This window comes from Procambarus clarkii, chromosome 50 (genome assembly GCF_040958095.1).
Source record: "Procambarus clarkii isolate CNS0578487 chromosome 50, FALCON_Pclarkii_2.0, whole genome shotgun sequence".
Classification (NCBI taxonomy): Eukaryota; Metazoa; Arthropoda; class Malacostraca; order Decapoda; family Cambaridae; genus Procambarus; species Procambarus clarkii.
In genome coordinates this window covers 26,916,160-26,934,907 of record NC_091199.1, presented here as the reverse complement: position 1 = coordinate 26,934,907, position 18,748 = coordinate 26,916,160, and the positions used below count along the sequence as shown (strand labels likewise).

The window sequence follows — 18,748 nt, the reverse complement described above, 5'->3', positions numbered from 1 at the left end:
GTCGGCCGAGCGGACAGCACGCGGGACTTGTGATCCTGTGGTCCTGGGTTCGATCCCAGGCGCCGGCGAGAAACAATGGGCAGAGTTTCTTTCACCCTATGCCCCTGTTACCTAGCAGTAAATTAGGTACCTGGGTGTTAGTCAGCTGTCACGGGCTGCTTCCTGGGGGTGGAGGCCTGGTCGAGGACCGGGCCGCGGGGACACTAAAAGCCCCGAAATCATCGCAAGATAACCGCAAGATAACCATCTGTGACAGGAGCGGAGGGCTATATTACCTCTTTGACAAGAACCGAGGACTATATTAACCTCTGTGACAGAGACGGAGAACTATATTACCGTCTGTGACAGGGACGGAGTGCTATATTACCCTTTGTGACAGGCACGGAGGGCAATTTTACCATCTGTGACAGGGACGAATGGCTATATTACCATCTGCGACTGGGACAGAGGGCTATATTTCCCTCTGTGACAGGGACGGAGGGCTATATTACTCTCTGTGACAGGTACGGACGACTATATTACCCTCTGTGACATGGACTGAGGACTATATTACCATCTGTGACAGCAACGGTCAGCTATATTACCCTTTGTGACAGGAATGGAGCGCTATATTACCCTCTGTGCTAAGGACGGAGGCTATATTACCATTTGTGATAGGGAAGGAGGGCTATATTTCCATCTGTGACAGGAACGGAGGATTATATTACCCTCTGTGACAGGGACGGAGGACTATATTACAGTCTGTTAAAGGGACAGAGGACTATATTACTATCTGTGACAGGGACGAAGGACTGTATTACCACCTGTGACAGGGACGGAGGGCTATATTACCATCTATGAATGGGACGGAGGACTATATTACCATCTGTGACAGGGACGGAGGGCTATATTACCATCTGTGAGAGAACTACTAAATTTAAGTAATGAGGTGGTAGAGGTACTTGGAATTAAGGTTGAGAAACTAAACCTAATTATTTTCCTAATATATAAACCGCCAGATACAACGTTTGAGGAATTTACAGAGCAGATGCACAAAATAGAGAACATACTTGACAACCTAGCAAACCCAGCTCCAGATATTATCTTCCTTGGAGATTTCAATTTACCGAGTCTAAGATGGAGAATGGCAAACACAAATATCATTAGCAGGGAATGACTCGGGAAATAACCAACCACAGGTCAGAGAACTTTTGAGATTCGGTTATCTTGAGGTTCTTCTTGAGTTGATTTCGGGGCTTTAGTGTCCCCGCGGCCCGGTCCTTGACCAGGCCTCCACCCCCAGGAAGCAGCCCGTGACAGTTGACTAACACCCAGGTACCTATTTACTGTTAGGAAACAGGGGCATTCAGGGTGAAAGAAACGTTGCCCATTTGTTTCTGCCTCATGCGGGAATCGAACCCGCGCCACAGAATTACGAGTCCTGCGCGCTATCCACCAGGCTACGAGGCCCCTGGATAAATATAGGATAAAACCCTCTCAATCAACAGATTACAGAACCAACTAGGAACGAAAACACACTAGACTTGTTATTCACAAACAATGATGAACTAATCAGAGACATAACAATCTCAGATACTTCATACTCAGACCATAAGCTCATTGAAGTGCGAACTAGCATAAATAACGGTAGTAGGTCTAAGAGACCCAACAAGCGAGAAGGAATATTCAATCAATTTAATTTCAACAATAAGAGGATTGACTGGGAAAAAATAATTGTAGTCCTTGCAACCATTCAATGGGAGACGGTCTTAAGCGAAAAACTCCCACACAGGGAATAGCTCAACTGACAGCTGAAGCTTACAAGGTCTGCTTGAAGCACGTGCCTATGAGGAGAGGCAGAAAGAGGACCACTCTAGAAAGAGAACGCAGACGACTGTACAGGAGAAGGAAAAAAATAACGGAAATGCTTCAGCAGACACAACTATCACAAGCAAGGAAAATAAGCCTAAGCAGGGAGATCGAAGAAATAGAACAAACGTTGAAGCGATCATATGAGTCTGAGGAAATGGAATTGGAACCGAAAACTATACTAGAGATAAGGAAAAATTCGAAATATTTTTTCATATACGCAAAATCCAAATCCAAAACCTCGACCAGTATTGGACCGTTAATTACAAATGAAGGTACGTACACAGAGGACAACAAAGAGATTAGTGAAATTCTAAGAAGCCAGTATGAGGCTATGTTTAGGACGCCAATAAACAACATGAAAGTTGATGACCCAGACAGCTTCTTTATGAATGACATTCAAGCAGCAGATAATATAACGGATATTACCACAAACTCGGAAGACTTTGAAAGAGAAATTGACAATATGCCTATGCACAGCTCCTGGGCCTGACTCATGGAATTCAATATTCATAAAGAAATGTTAAGTACCAGTAGCGAGAGCACTCAGCGTAATATGGAGAAAGAGCCTGGATACAGGGGAGATACAAGCAGCACTTAAATCTGCAGATATAGCTCCGTTGCACAAGGGGGGGGGGGAGTAAAGCCTTGGCAAAAAATTATAGGCCAGTTGCACTAACAACACTCATATTAAAAGTGTTTGAAAGAGTGATTAGGAATAAAATTTCTAGTTTTATGGAAAACAATGAATTGCACAATCCAGGACAACATGGATTTAGAGCGGGAAGATCCTGTCAATCACAGTTACTCAACCACTATGACAAAATCACCGAAGCCGTAGAAGAAAAGCAAAATGCAGATGTTGTATACACAGACTTAGCAAAGGCGTTCGACAAATGTTACCATGGGGTGATAGCTCACAAAATGAGGCCAATGGGAAAAACTGGAAAAGTAGGACGCTGTATACTCAATTTCCTATCGAACACAACAGAAAGAGTAACAGTCAATCAGATAAAATCGAGTCCAAGCGATGTTAAAATCTCTGTACCTCAAGGTACAGTCCTTGCACCGCTACTGTTCCTTATTCTCATATCTGATATAGACAAAAATACACGTCACAGCTTCGTGTCGTCCTTTGCAGATGACACAAAAATCAGCATGAAAATTACCTCTGCTGAAGACATTGAAAAACTACAAGGAGATGTCAACAAAGTTTTCGATTGGGCAGCAGAAAATAACATGATGTTTAACAGTGATAAATTTCAGGTACTCAGGTACGGCAAAAATGAGGATCTGAAACATAATACAGGGTACAAAACACAATCGAATCTTCCCATAGTAGAAAAACAGCATGTCAAGGATTTGGGAATAATGATGTCCGACGATCTAACGTTTAGGGAGCATAACCAAGCAAATATCGCGTCAGCCAGAAAAATTATCGGATGGATTACGAGAACTTTCAAATCCAGGGATCCCATCACAATGGCTGTACTCTTCAAGTCACTTGTGTTGTCCCGTCTCGAGTACTGCTCAGCACTCACTTCCCCCTTCAGAGCAGGAGAGATTGCTGAAATAGAGGGAATACAGAGAACATATACGGCACGCATTGACGAGATAAAACACCTAAATTATTGGGATCGTCTCAAAGCTCTCCAAATGTACTCTCTATAAAGGACACGAGAGAGATACCAAATAATATACACATGGAAAATACTGGAGGGCCAGGTCCCAAATCTACACAGTAAAATAACAACGTACTGGAGTGAACGATAGGAAGAAAATGCAAGATCGAATTAGTGAAGAGCAGACGTGCCATAGGCACAATCAAAGAGCACTGTATACACATCAGAGGTCCGCGGTTGTTCAACGTCCTTCCAGTGACTATAAGAAATATTGCTGGAACCACCGTGGACATCTTCAAGTGAAAATTGGACTGTTTTCTAAGAGAAGTTCCGGATCAGCCGGGCTGTGGTGGGTATGTGGCCCTGCTGGCCGCTCCATGCAACAGCCTGATGGACCAAACTCTCACAAGTCGAGTCTGGCCTCGGGCCGGGCTTGGGGAGTAGAAGAACTCCCAGAACCCCATCAAGCAGGGACGGAGGATTATATTACCACCTGTGACAGGAATGGTCAACTATATTACCCTTTGTGACAGGAATGGAGCGCTATATTACCCTCTGTGATAAAGACGGAGGGTTATATTACCATTTGTGATGGGGAAGGAGGACTATATTACCATCAGTGATAGGGACGAAGGGCTATATTACCATCTGTGACAGGGAAGGAGGACTATATTACCATCTGTGACAGGGGACGGAGGGCTATATTACCCTCTGTGACAGGGATGGAGGCCTATATTACAATCAGTGACTGCGACGGAGGGCTATATTACAATCTGTGACAGGGACGGAGGACCATATTACCATCTGTGACAGGGACGGAGGACTATATATTACCATCTGTGGCAGGAACGGTCAGCATTATTACCATCTTTGACAGGGACGGAAGGCTATATTATCCTCTGTGATAGGGACGGAAGGCTATTTTACCATTTGTTACTGCGACGGCGGGCTATATTACCCTCTGTACTCACCTATTGCAGGATCGAGCATTGACTCTTGAATCCCGCCTTTCCAGCCATCGGTTGTTTACAGCAATGACTTCTGTCCCATTTTCCTATCATACCTAATTTTAAAAGTATGAATAGAGTTTGCCTCCTCAACCTGTTCCCCAAGTGCATTCCATTTTTCCACAACTCTCACGCTAAAAGAAAACTTCCTAACATCTCTGTAACTCATCTGGGTTTCCAGTTTCCGTCCATGTCCCCTCGTTCTTTTATTATTACGTGTGTACATTTCATCTATTTACACTTTGTCTATTCCCCTGAATATTTTATATGACCCTATCATATATCCTCAATCCCTTCTTTTCTTTAGAGTCGTAAGGTTCAGTTCCTGCAGACGCTCTTCATATCCCATCCCTCGTAACTCTGGGACAAGCCTCGTCGCAATTCTCAGAACCTTCTCCAGTTTCCTTATGTGTTTCTCCAGGTGGGGACTCCATCATGGCGCGGCATACTCTAAGAATGGTCTCACGTAGGCAGTGTAAAGTGCCCTAACAGCCTCCTCACTTAGGTTTCTATATTACCATCTGTGACAGGGACGGAGGGCTTCTATTACCATCTGTGACTGGGACGGAGGGCTATATTACCATCTGTGACAGGGAAGGAGGGCTACATTACCATCTGTGACAGGGACGGTGGGCTATATTACCGTCTGTGACAGTTGATGCAGGGCTATATTTCCCTCTGTGACAGGGACGGATGGCTATATTACCCTCTGTGACAGGTACTGAGGACTTTATTACCCTCTGTGACAGGGACGGAGGACTATATTACTATCTGTGACAGTAACGATAAGCTGTATTACCCTTTATGACAGGAATGGAGCGCTATATTACCCTCTGTGACAGGGACGGAGGGCTATATTACCATTTGTGACAGGGACCGAGGGCTATATTACCATCTGTGACAGAACTACTAAACTCAACTAATGAGGTGGTAGAGGTACTTGGAATTAAGGTAGAGAAACTAAACCTAATTATTATTCTAATATATAAACGGCCAGATACAACGTTTGAGGAATTCACAGAGCAGATGCACAAAATAGAGAACATACTTGATAACCTAGCAAACCCAGCTCCAGATATTATCTTCCTTGGAGATTTCAATTTACCGAATTTAAGATGGAGAATGGCAAACACAAATATCATAGCAGGGAATGACCCGGGAAATAACCAACCACAGGTCATAGAACTTTTGCGATTCTGTGACAAATTCTCGCTCAATCAACAGATCACAGAACCAACTAGGACCGAAAACACACTAGACTTGTTATTCACAACAATGATGAACTAATCAGAGACATAACAATCTCAGATACTTCATACTCAGACCACAAGCTCATGGAAGTGCGAACTAGCATAAATAACGGTTGTAGGTCTAAGAGACCTAACAAGCGAGAAGGAATATTCAATCAATTCAATTTCAACAATAAGAGGATTTACTGGGAAAAAATAATTGTAGACCTTGTAACCATTCAATGGGAGAAGGTCTTAAGCGACAAAACTCCCACACAGGGAATAGCTCAACTGACAGCTGAATCTTACAAGGTCTGCTTGAAGCACGTGCCTATGAGGAGAGACAGAAAGAGGACCACTCTAGAAAGAGAACGCAGACGACTGTACAGGAGAAGGAAAAAATAACGGAAATGCTTCGGCAGACACAACTATCACAAGCAAGGAAAATAAGCCTAAGCAGGGAGATCGAAGAAATAAAACAAACGTTGAAGCGTTCATATGATTCTGAGGAAATGGAATTGGAACAGAAAACTATACTAGAGATAAGGAAAATTCCGAAATATTTTTTTCACATTTGCAAAATCCAAATCCAAAACCTCGACCAGTATTGGACCGTTAATTACAAATGATGGTACGTACACAGAGGACAACAAAGAGATTAGTGAAATTCTAAGAAGCCAGTATGAGGCTACGTATAGCACACCAATAAACAACATGAGAGTTGATGACCCAGACAGCTTCTGTATGAATGACATTCAAGCTGCAGATAATATAACGGATATTACCACAAACTCGGAAGACTTTGAAAGAGAAATTGACAATATGCCTATGCACTCAGCTCCTATGCCTGACTCATGGAATTCAATATTCATAACGAAATGTAAAGTACCAGTAGCGAGAGCACTCAGCGTAATATGGAGAAAGAACCTGGATACAGGGGAGTTACAAGCAGCACTTAAATCTGCAGATATAGCTCCGTTGCACAAGGGGGGGGGGAGTAAAGCCTTGGCAAAAAATTATAGACCAGTTGCACTAACAACACACATAATAAAAGTGTTTGAAAGAGTGATTAGGAATAAAATTTCTAGTTTTATGGAAAACAATGAATTGCACAATCCAGGACAAAATGGATTTAGAGCGGGAAGATCCTGTCAATCACAGTTACTCAACCACTATGACAAAATCACAGAAGCCGTAGAAGAAAAGCAAAATGCAGATGTTGTATACACAGACTTAGCAAAGGCGTTCGACAAATGTTACCATGGGGTGATAGCTCACAAAATGAGGCCAATGGGAATAACTGGAAAAGTAGGACGCTGTATACTCAATTTCCTATCGAACACAACAGAAAGAGTAACAGTCAATCAGATAAAATCGAGTCTAAGCGATGTTAAAATCTCTGTACCTCAAGGTACAGTCCTTGCACCGCTACTGTTCCTTATTCTCATATCTGATATAGACAAAAATACACGTCACAGCTTCGTGTCGTCCTTTGCAGATGACACAAAAATCAGCATGAAAATTACCTCTGCTGAAGACATTGAAAAACTACAAGCAGATGTCAACAAAGTTTTCGATTGGGCAGCAGAAAATAACATGATGTTTAACAGTGATAAATTTCAGGTACTCAGGTACGGCAAAAATGAGGATCTGAAACATAATACAGGGTACAAAACACAATCGAATCTTCCCATAGTAGAAAAACAGCATGTCAAGGATTTGGGAATAATGATGTCCGACGATCTAACGTTTAGGGAGCATAACCAAGCAAATATCGCGTCAGCCAGAAAAATTATCGGATGGATTACGAGAACTTTCAAATCCAGGGATCCCATCACAATGGTTGTACTCTTCAAGTCACTTGTGTTGTTGTGTCTCGAGTACTGCTCAGTACTCACTTCCCCCTTCAGAGCAGGAGAGATTGCTGAAATAGAGGGAATACAGAGAACATATACGGCACGAATAGACGAGATAAAACACCTAAATTATTGGGATCGTCTCAAAGCTCTCCAAATGTACTCTCTATAAAGGAGACGAGAGAGATACCAAATAATATACACATGGAAAATACTGGAGGGCCAGGTCCCAAATCTACACAGTAAAATAACAACGTACTGGAGTGAACGATAAGAAAGAAAATGCAAGATTGAACCAGTGAAGAGCAGAGGTGCCATAGGCACAATCAGAGAGCACTGTATACACATCAGAGGTCCGCGGTTGTTCAACGTCCTCCCAGCGACTATAGGAAATATTGCCGGAACAACCGTGGACATCTTCAAGTGAAAACTGAACTGTTTTCTAAGAGAAGTTCCGGATCAGCCGGGCTGTGGTGGGTATGTGGCCCTGCTGGCCGCTCAAAGCAACAGCCTGGTGGACCAAACTCTCACAAGTCGAGTCTGGCCTCGGGCCGGGCTTGGGGAGTAGAAGAACTCCCAGAACCCTGTCAAGCAGGGACGGAGAACTATATTACCATCTGTAACAGGAACGGTCAACTATATTACCCTTTGTGACAGGAATGGAGCCCTATATTACCCTCTGTGATAGGGATGGAGGGCAATATTACCATCTGTCATGGGGAAGGAGGACTATATTACCATCTGTGACAGGGACGAAGGGCTATATCACCATCTGTGACAGGGATGGAGGACTATATTACCATCTGTGACAGGGACGAAGGGCTATATCACCATCTATGACAGGGATGGAGGACTATATTACCATCTGTGACAGGGACCGAGGACTATATTACCATCTGTGACAGGAACGGAGGACTATATTACCATCTGTGATAGGGACGAAGGGCTATATCACCATCTGTGACAGGGATGGAGGACTATATTACCATCTGTGACAGGGATGGAGGACTATATTACCATCTGTGACAGGGACGGAGGACTATATTACCATCTGTGACAGGGGAGGGAGGGCTATATTACCCTCTGTGACAGGGACGGAGGGCTATATTACCATCTGTGACAGGGACGGAGGGCTACATTACCATCTGTGACAGGGACGGATGGCTATATTACCATCTGTGACAGGGACGGAGGACTATATTACCATCTGTGACAGGGACGGAGGGCTACATTACCATCTGTAACAGGGACGGAGGGCTATATTATCATCTGTGACAGGGAGGGAGGGCTATATTACCATCTGTGACAGGGACGGAGGGCTATATTACCATCTGTGACAGGGGACGGAGGGCTATATTACCATCTGTGACAGGGACGGAGGGCTACATTACCATCTGTAACAGGGACGGAGGGCTATATTATCATCTGTGACAGGGACGGAGGGCTATATTACCATCGGTGACAGGGACGGAGGGCTATATTACCATCTGTGACAGGGACGGAGGGCTATATTACCATCTGTGACAGGGACGGAGGGCTACATTACCATCTGTAACAGGGACGGAGGGCTATATTATCATCTGTGACAGGGACGGAGGGCTACATTACCATCTGTGACAGGGACGGAGGGCTATATTACCATCTGTGACAGGGACAGAGGGGCTACATTACCATCTGTGACAGGGACGGAGGCGGCGCACCAGCTTACGCAGCCCTCGCCTCAGACAGTGCGTCTGGCCGCCACCAATAAGAATGTACCGGGCAGGAAGTCATTGCCCATCGAACACCGCTGGGCGCTCTGGTCCACCTTTAGCGTCGCCAACGAGAGTACCGGGTGAGTCTTGCTCCTTCTCTCTGTTGTTACTGTTGCTGCTGCTGTTGTTACTGTTGCTACTGCTGTTGTTACTGTTGCTGCTGTTGTTATTGTTGCTGCTGTTGTTACTGTTGCTGCTGTTGTTACTGTTGCTGCTGCTGATATTACTGTTGCTGCTGCTGTTGTTACTGTTGCTGCTGCTGTTGTTATTGTTGCTGCTGTTGTTACTGTTGCTACTGTTGCTGCTGTTGTTACTGTTGCTGCTGTTGTTACTGTTGCTGCTGTTGTTACTGTTGCTGCTGCTGTTGTTATTGTTGCTGCTGTTGTTACTGTTGATACTGTTGCTGCTGTTGCTACTGTTGCTGCTGGTGTTACTGTTGCTGCTGCTTTTGTTGTTACTGTTGTTGCTCTTGTTACTGTTGCTGCTGTTGTTACTGTTGCTGCTGCTATTACTGTTGCTGCTGCTGTTGTTACTGTTGCTGCTGTTGTTACTGTTGCTGCTTGTGTTACTGTTGCTGCTGGTGTTACTGTTGCTGCTGCTGTTGTTACTGTTGCTTCTGTTGTTTCTTTTGCTGCTGTTGTTACTGTTGCTGCTGTTGTTACTGTTGCTGCTGCTGTTGTTACTGTTGCTGTTGTTACTGTTGCTGCTGCTGTTGTTATTGTTGCTGCTGTTGTTATTGTTGCTGCTGTTGTTACTGTTGCTGCTGGTGTTACTGTTGCTGCTGCTGTTGTTACTGTTGCTTCTGTTGTTATTGTTGCTGCTGTTGTTACTTTTGCTGCTGTTGTTACTGTTGCTGCTGTTGTTACTGTTGCTGCTGCTGTTGTTATTGTTGCTGCTGTTGTTACTGTTGCTGCTGTTGTTACTGTTGCTGCTGTTGTTACTGTTGGTGCTGCTGTTGTTGTTGTAGCTGGTGTTGTTACTGTTGTTGCTGTTGTTACTGTTGCTGCTGTTGTTACTGTTCCTGCTGTTGTTTCTGTTGCTACTGTTGTTACTATTGCTGCTGTTGTTACTGTTGGTGGTGCTGTTGGTACTGTTGCTGCTCGTGTTGTTACTGTTGCTGCTGTTGTTACTGTTGCTGCTGTTGTTACTGTTGCTGCTGTATTTACTGTTGGTGGTGCTGCTGGTACTGTTGTTGCTGTTACTGATGCTGCTGTACTTACTGTTGGTGGTGCTGTTGGTACTGTTGCTGCTGTTACTGATGCTTCAGTATTTACTGTTGGTGGTGCTGTTGGTACTGTTGCTGCTGTTACTGATGCTTCTGTATTTACTGTTGGTAGTGCTGTTGGTACTGTTGCTGCTGTTACTGTTGCTGCTGCTGTTGTTACTGTTGGTGCTGCTGTTGTTACTGTTGGTGATGCTGCTGTAGTTTCTGCTCTTGCTACTGTTGGTGGTTCTGTTGTTACTGTTTCTGCTGTTGTTACCGTTCATCTTACTGATGTTGTTACTGACACTGTTGTTGTTATTAATGCTGCTGTTGTTCCTGTTGGTGGTGCAACTGTTGTTCGTGCTGCTGCTGTTGTTACTGTTGCTTCTGCTGTTGTTACTGTCCCTGCTGTTGTTACTGTTGCTGCGGGTGTTACTGTTGCTGGAGCTGTTGTTACTGTTGCTACTGTGTTTACTGTTGCTGATGCTGCTGTTTTGATTGTAGTTGTTACTTCTGCTATTGTTACTGTAGCTGCGGCTGTTGATACTGATGCTACTGTTGTTACTGTTGCTGCTGTTGTTACTGTTGCTGGTGCTGCAGTTGGTGCTGATGTTGTTGCTGCTGTTGTTTCTGTTGTTGGTGCTCCTGTTGTTACTGTTGCTGGTGCTGCTGTTGTTACTGTTGCTGGTGCTGCAGTTGGTACTGTTGTTGGTGCTGCTGTTGATACTGATTCTGGTGCCGCTGCTGCTACTGTTGCTGTTGCTACTCTTGGTACTTTTTCTGGTGCTACTGTTGTTACTCTTTAGAGGGCAGCTGTTGTTATGGTTGCTGGTGCAGCTGTTGTTACTGTTGGTGGCACTGCTGTGGTTTCTGTTGTTGTTGGTGCTGTTGTTATTGTTGCTACTGTTGTTATTGTTGCTGGTCGTGTTACTGTTGATGGTGCTGCTGTTATTACTGTTGCTGCTTTTGTTACTTTTGCTGCTGTAGTTACTGTTGTTGCTGTTGTTCACGAACCCTCAACTATCACCACCCACACCGCCCTCCACCATCACCACCCACACCACCCTCCACTATCACCAACCACACCACCCCTCCACTACCACCATACGCACCACCTTCACCATCACCACCCACACCACCCCTCCACCATCACCACCCACACCACCCATTCACCACCACCACCAACACCACCCCCCCACCCCCACCACACACACCACCCCTCCACCATCACCACCCACACCACCTTCCACCACCACCACCCACACCACCCATTCACCACCACTACCCACACGACCCCTCCACCATCACCCCCCCACACGACCCCTCCACCATCACCACCCACACCACCCCTCCACCAATACCACCCACTCCACCCTCCACTATCACCAACCACTCCACCCTCCACCATCACCACCCACACCACCCCTCCACCACCACCAACCATACCCCCCTCCACCATCACAACCACTCCACCTTCCACCATCACCACCCACACTACCCCTCCACAATCACCACCCACACTACCCCTCCACCATCACCAACCACTCCACCCTCCTCCATCACCACCCACACCACCCCTCCACCATCACCACCCACACAACCCCGCCACCATCACCAACCACTCCACCCTCCACCACCACCACCCACACCACTTCTCCACCATCACCACCCACACCAACCCTCCACCATCACCACCCACACCAAACCTCCACCATCACCACCCACACCACCCCTACACCACAACCACCCACACTACCCCTCCACCAAAACCACCCACACCACCCCTCCACCATCACCAACCACTCCACCCCTCCACCATCACCACCTACACCACCCTCCACCACCAAAACCCACACTACCCCTCCACCATCACCACCCACACCACCCTCCACCATCACCACCCACACCACCCCTCTACCATCACCACCCACACCACCCCTCCACCACCACCACCAACACCATCCCTCCACCATCACCACCCACACCAACCCCCCACCATCACCACCTACACTACCCCTACACCACCAACACCACCCACACCACCCCTCCACCATCACCAACCACTCCACCCTCCACCATCACCACCCACACCACCCTCCACCACTACCACCTACACCACCCCTCCACCATCACCACCCACACCACCCTCCACCACCACCACCTACACCACCCCTCCACCATCACCACCCACACCACCCCACCACCATCACCACCCACACCACCCTTCACCACCACCACCCACACCAACCCTCCACCATCACCACCCACACCAACCCTCCACTATCACCACCCACACCACCCCTACACCACCACCACCCTCACTACTCCTCCACCATACCCACCCACACCACCCCTCCACCATCACCAACCACTCCACCCTCCACCATCACCACCCACACCAACCCTCCACCATCACCACCCACACCACGCCTTCACCACCACCACCCACACCAACCCTCCACCATCACCACCCACACCAACCCTCCACTATCACCACCCACACCACCCCTACACCACCACCACCCTCACTACTCCTCCACCATACCCACCCACACCACCCCTCCACCATCACCAACCACTCCACCCTCCACCATCACCACCCACACCAACCCTCCACCATCACCACCCACACCACCCCTACACCACCACCACCACCCACAAAACCCCTCCACCATCACCAACCACTCCACCCTCCACCATCACCAACTACACCACCCTCCACCATCACCACCCACTCCACCCTCCACCATCAACACCCACACCACCCCTCCACCATCACCACCCACACCACCCTTCACCACCACCACCCACACCAACCCTTCACCATCACCACCCACACCAACTCTCCACCATCACCACCCACACCACCCCTACACCACCACCACCCACACTACTCCTCCACCATACCCACCCACACCACTCCTCCACCATCACCAACTACTCCACCCTCCACCATCACCACCCACACCAACCCTCCACCATCACCACCTACACTACGCCTAAACCACCACCACCCACACCATCCCTCCACCATCACCACCCACACCAACCCTCCACCATCACCACCCACACCACCACAGGGAGCCGGTCGGCCGAGCGGACAGCACGCTGGACTTGTGATCCTGCGGTCCTGGGTTCGATCCCAGGCGCCGGCGAGAAACAATTGGCAGAGATTCTTTCACCCTATGCCCCTGTTACCTAGCAGTAAAATAGGTACCTGGGTGTTAGTCAGCTGTCACGGGCTGCTTCCTGGGGGTGGAGGCCTGGTCAAGGACCGGGCCGCGGGGACACTAAAAAAAGCCCCGAAATCATCTCAAGATAACCTCAACATAACCACCCCTACACCACCACCACCACCCACAAAACCCCTCCACTATCACCAACCACTCCACCCTCCACCATTACCACCCACACGACCCTCCACCACCACCACCTCCACCAACCCTCCACCATCACCACCCACACCACCCTTCACCGCCACCACCCACACCAACCCTCCACCACCACCACCCACACTACCCCTCCACCATCACCAACCACTTCACCCTCCACCATCATCACCCACACCAACCCTCCACCATCACCACCCACACCAATCCTCCACCATCACCACCCACACCACCCCTACACCTCCACCACCCACACTACCCCTCCACCACCACCACCCACACTACCCCTCCACCATCACCAACCACTTCACCCTCCACCATCATCACCCACACCAACCCTCCACCATCACCACCCACACCAATCCTCCACCATCACCACCTACACCACCCCTACACCTCCACCACCCACACTACCCCTCCACCACCACCACCCACACCACCCCTCCACCATCACCAACCACTTCACCCTCCACCATCACCACCCACACCAACCCTCCACCATCACCACCCACACCAACCCTCCACCATCACCAACCACACCACCCCTCCACTACAACCACCCACACCACCTCCACCATCACCACCCACACCACCCCTCCACCATCACCACCCACACCACCCATTCACCACCACCACCCACACCACCCCCCACCTCCACCACCCACACCACCCCTCCACCATCACCACCCACACCACCTTCCACCACCACCACCCACACCACCCATTCACCACCACTACCCACACGACCCCTCCACCATCACCCCCCCACACGACCCCTCCACCATCACCACCCACACCACCCCTCCACCAATACCACCCACTCCACCCCTCCACTATCACCAACCACTCCACCCTCCACCATCACCACCCACACCAACCCTCCACCACCACCAACCATACCCCCCCTCCACCATCACAACCACTCCACCTTCCACCACCACCACCCACACTACCCCTACACAATCACCACCCACACTACCCCTCCACCATCACCAACCACTCCACCCCTCCACCATCACCACCTACACCACCCTCCACCACCAAAACCCACACTACCCCTCCACCATCACCACCCACACCACCCTCCACCATCACCACCCACACCACCCCTCTACCATCACCACCCACACCACCCCTCCACCACCACCACCAACACCATCCCTCCACCATCACCACCCACACCAACCCCCCACCATCACCACCTACACTACCCCTACACCACCAACACCACCCACACCACCCCTCCACCATCACCAACCACTGCACCCTCCACCATCACCACCCACACCACCCTCCACCACTACCACCTACACCAACCCCACCACCATCAAGCAACCAACCCCACCACCATCAAGCAACCAACCCCACCACCATCAAGCAACCAACCCCACCACCATCAAGCAACCAACCCCACCACCATCAAGCAACCAACCCCACCACCATCAAGCAACCAACCCCACCACCATCAAGCAACCAACCCCACCACCATCAAGCAACCAACCCCACCACCATCAAGCAACCAACCCCACCACCATCAAGCAACCAACCCCACCACCATCAAGCAACCAACCCCACCACCATCAAGCAACCAACCCCACCACCATCAAGCAACCAACCCCACCACCATCAAGCAACCAACCCCACCACCATCAAGCAACCAACCCCACCACCATCAAGCAACCAACCCCACCACCATCAGCAACCAACCCCACCACCATCAAGCAACCAACCCCACCACCATCAAGCAACCAACCCCACCACCATCAAGCAACCAACCCCACCACCATCAAGCAACCAACCCCACCACCATCAGCACCACCCACTACCATCAAGCAACCACCCCACACCATCAAGCAACCAACCCCACCACCATCAAGCAACCAACCCCACCACCATCAAGCAACCAACCCCACCACCATCAAGCAACCAACCCCACCACCATCAAGCAACCACCCCACCACCATCAGCAACTAACCCCACCACCATCAAGCAACCAACCCCACCACCATCAAGCAACCAACCCCACCACCATCAAGCAACCAACCCCACCACCATCAAGCAACCAACCCCACCACCATCAAGCAACCAACCCCACCACCATCAAGCCACCACCCACCACCATCAAGCAACCAACCCCACCACCATCAAGCAACCAACCCCACCACCATCAAGCAACCAACCCCACCACCATCAAGCAACCAACCCCACCACCATCAAGCAACCAACCCCACCACCATCAAGCAACCAACCCCACCACCATCAAGCAACCAACCCCACCACCATCAAGCAACCAACCCCACCACCACCAAGCAACTAACCCCACCACCATCAAGCAACCAACCCCACCACCATCAAGCAACCAACCCCACCACCATCAAGCAACTAACCCCACCACCACCAAGCAACCAACCCCACCACCAAGCAACGAACAAAACAACAGAAAAAACATTGAATATCACCTCCCAACCCATTCTCGCCCTTGCGTACAGTCAGTATTGGCTTATTTAATAAGTGTATATGTGACATACTAATTGATTGTGAATAGTTTAGTTTACCTTGAAAAGCTTCATAGAAAACACCGACCTCACCTAACCTTCTTATTATGTTAAGATATTATTACTTAACCTGTCAACGGTATAGGTTAAGTAATAATTGTAAATAAGAAGCAATAAGATGCTTATCTTAACATACTAAGAAGGTTAGGTGAGGTCGGTGTTTTCTATGAAGCTTTTCAAGGTAAACTAAAATATTCACAATCAATTAGTATGTCACATATGCACTTATTAAATAAGCCAATATTGACTATAAGCAAGTGCGAGAACGGGTTGCACCTCCACTACAAATCTGAAACCACCAAACTGTCCCCACCAACTACAACAACCACTAACAACCACTACCAACCAGTCTCCACAACTACCACAACCATACCCCACCACAACCCCGCTAACAAACACCAAACCAACTACTCAATCACGAACCACAATCTTTAAATTCAACCACACTCCACACCACATGGACAAACCACCACCACAAACCACTATATCAAACCACCCCAACAAACCACCCTCCCCAGCAACAACACACCCCCCTCCCTCCCCCAGCCCCATCCCCCCTACAACACCCCCCCCCTCCCTCCCCCAGCCCCATCCCCCCTACCTCCCCCAGCCCCATCCCCCCTACAACACCCCCCCCCTCCCTCCCCCAGCCCCATCCCCCCTACAACACAAAATTGCAATAAATTTTTTGAAAAACATGTTCATCTGAGAATGTGTCTGGAATTCAGTTGATATTACGGCAGGACGGCGAGGCTAATGTATGTACATCGCCGCCATTTTGTTCGCAATCATGGCGTTCTAGACCTTTCTTTCCCGCTCTTTTTCAGGGGAAAAGTTTAGGGATGAGCCCTAACCGTTGGGTCCCGGGTTTGGGTCGCAATTGGGTCGAGAATTATAGGCAACTGGGCCGGATTTGTTATAGGGTCTCTGATACGATTGTTTGCGGATTTTAAAAGTACTTGGATTGGATTTCAATCGCGTCTAAGCACAAACTGTAATGTGCTTTGTGATTGGTAACTAATGTGGTGTTTGTGTGTTTGTATATACTCATCTACATGTGCTTGGGTGGTTGAGCTATTAGGCCTTTCAGGCGTTCGTTAGATTAAAGCAGTTAGTCATTTCTCACGCCTTATCACCGTTAAAATTTAAAATTTTGAATCGAATTAGCTTCAACGGCTTCAACGTCTAATCTATTCAATTTATTGCCAGTTCTGACACTAAAAATATTCTTCCTGACTTATCTGTGACTTATTCTTTCCCTCCTTTTGCTGTTCTTAACTTTGAAAAATGATAATGATGAGTCATCATCACGTAGCTGAAGATATAATGACCAAACTACTCATCAGAAGATGAGGAGACGTTTCGGTCCATCTTGGATCATTATCAATCCGTGGGATGTGTGGTTTGGTCATTTGGTCTGCCATTCCAATTTCCCTTGGTATCTTATATGTTGTTATCATGTCTCCCCTTTTTTTCTCATTTCCTCCTGTGTGGCAAGGTCTAGTTCTTTCAGTCTTTCTTCATGGCTCCCAAAGACTCATCTTAAATATATTAAATAAAGACTTCCCTTGAGATTTACAAGGTAATTGTCACTATTTTCAGCTTGTTACAATGTTGTCTAGTGTTTGGTGGGTTTGATATCACCGGATATCACAGGATAACGAAGATATCTCTATCGAGGTGTCTATCCCACTGAGAGTATCTGAATTTTACCCAACCTTATATCCAATGAATGATTGGTTCCATGCTCTTGATCTATGATTGGTTCCATCCTCTTGATCTATGATTGGTTCCATGCTCTTGATCTGTGATTGGTTCCATCCTCTTGATCTATGATTGGTTCCATCCTCTTGCTCTGTGATTGGTTCCATCCTCTTGATCTGTGATTGGGTCCATCCTTTTGATCTGTGATTGGGTCCATCCTCTTGATCTGTGATTGGTTCCATTCTCTTGCTCTGTGATTGGGTCCATCCTTTTGATCTGTGATTGGGTCCATCCTTTTGATCTGTGATTGACTCCATCCTCTTGCTCTGTGATTGGTTCCATCCTCTTGATCTGTGATTGGTTCCATCCTCTTGATCTATGATTGGCTCCATCCTCTTGATCTGTGATTGGTTCCATCCTCTTGATCTGTGATTGGGTCCATCCTCTTGATCTGTGATTGGCACCATCATCTCTTCTCTCTCTCTCTCTCTCTCTCTCTCTCTCTCTCTCTCTCTCTCTCTCTCTCTCTCTCTCTCTCTCTCTCTCTCTCTCTCTCTCTCTCTCTCTCTCTCTCTCTCTC

General features: G+C 48.2%; 1 protein-coding gene across 1 annotated transcript in view; it reads left to right on the top strand.

Moving 5' to 3' along the window:
* LOC138351715 (ryncolin-4-like) overlaps positions 1–18,748 on the top strand; it is a 413,646-nt gene that overhangs the window by 72,273 nt on the left and 322,625 nt on the right. Inside the window, exon 3 of the mRNA XM_069303739.1 lies at positions 9,246–9,396. Within this exon, the coding sequence (XP_069159840.1) occupies positions 9,246–9,396 (151 nt within the window). The remainder of the gene's footprint in view (positions 1–9,245; positions 9,397–18,748) is intronic.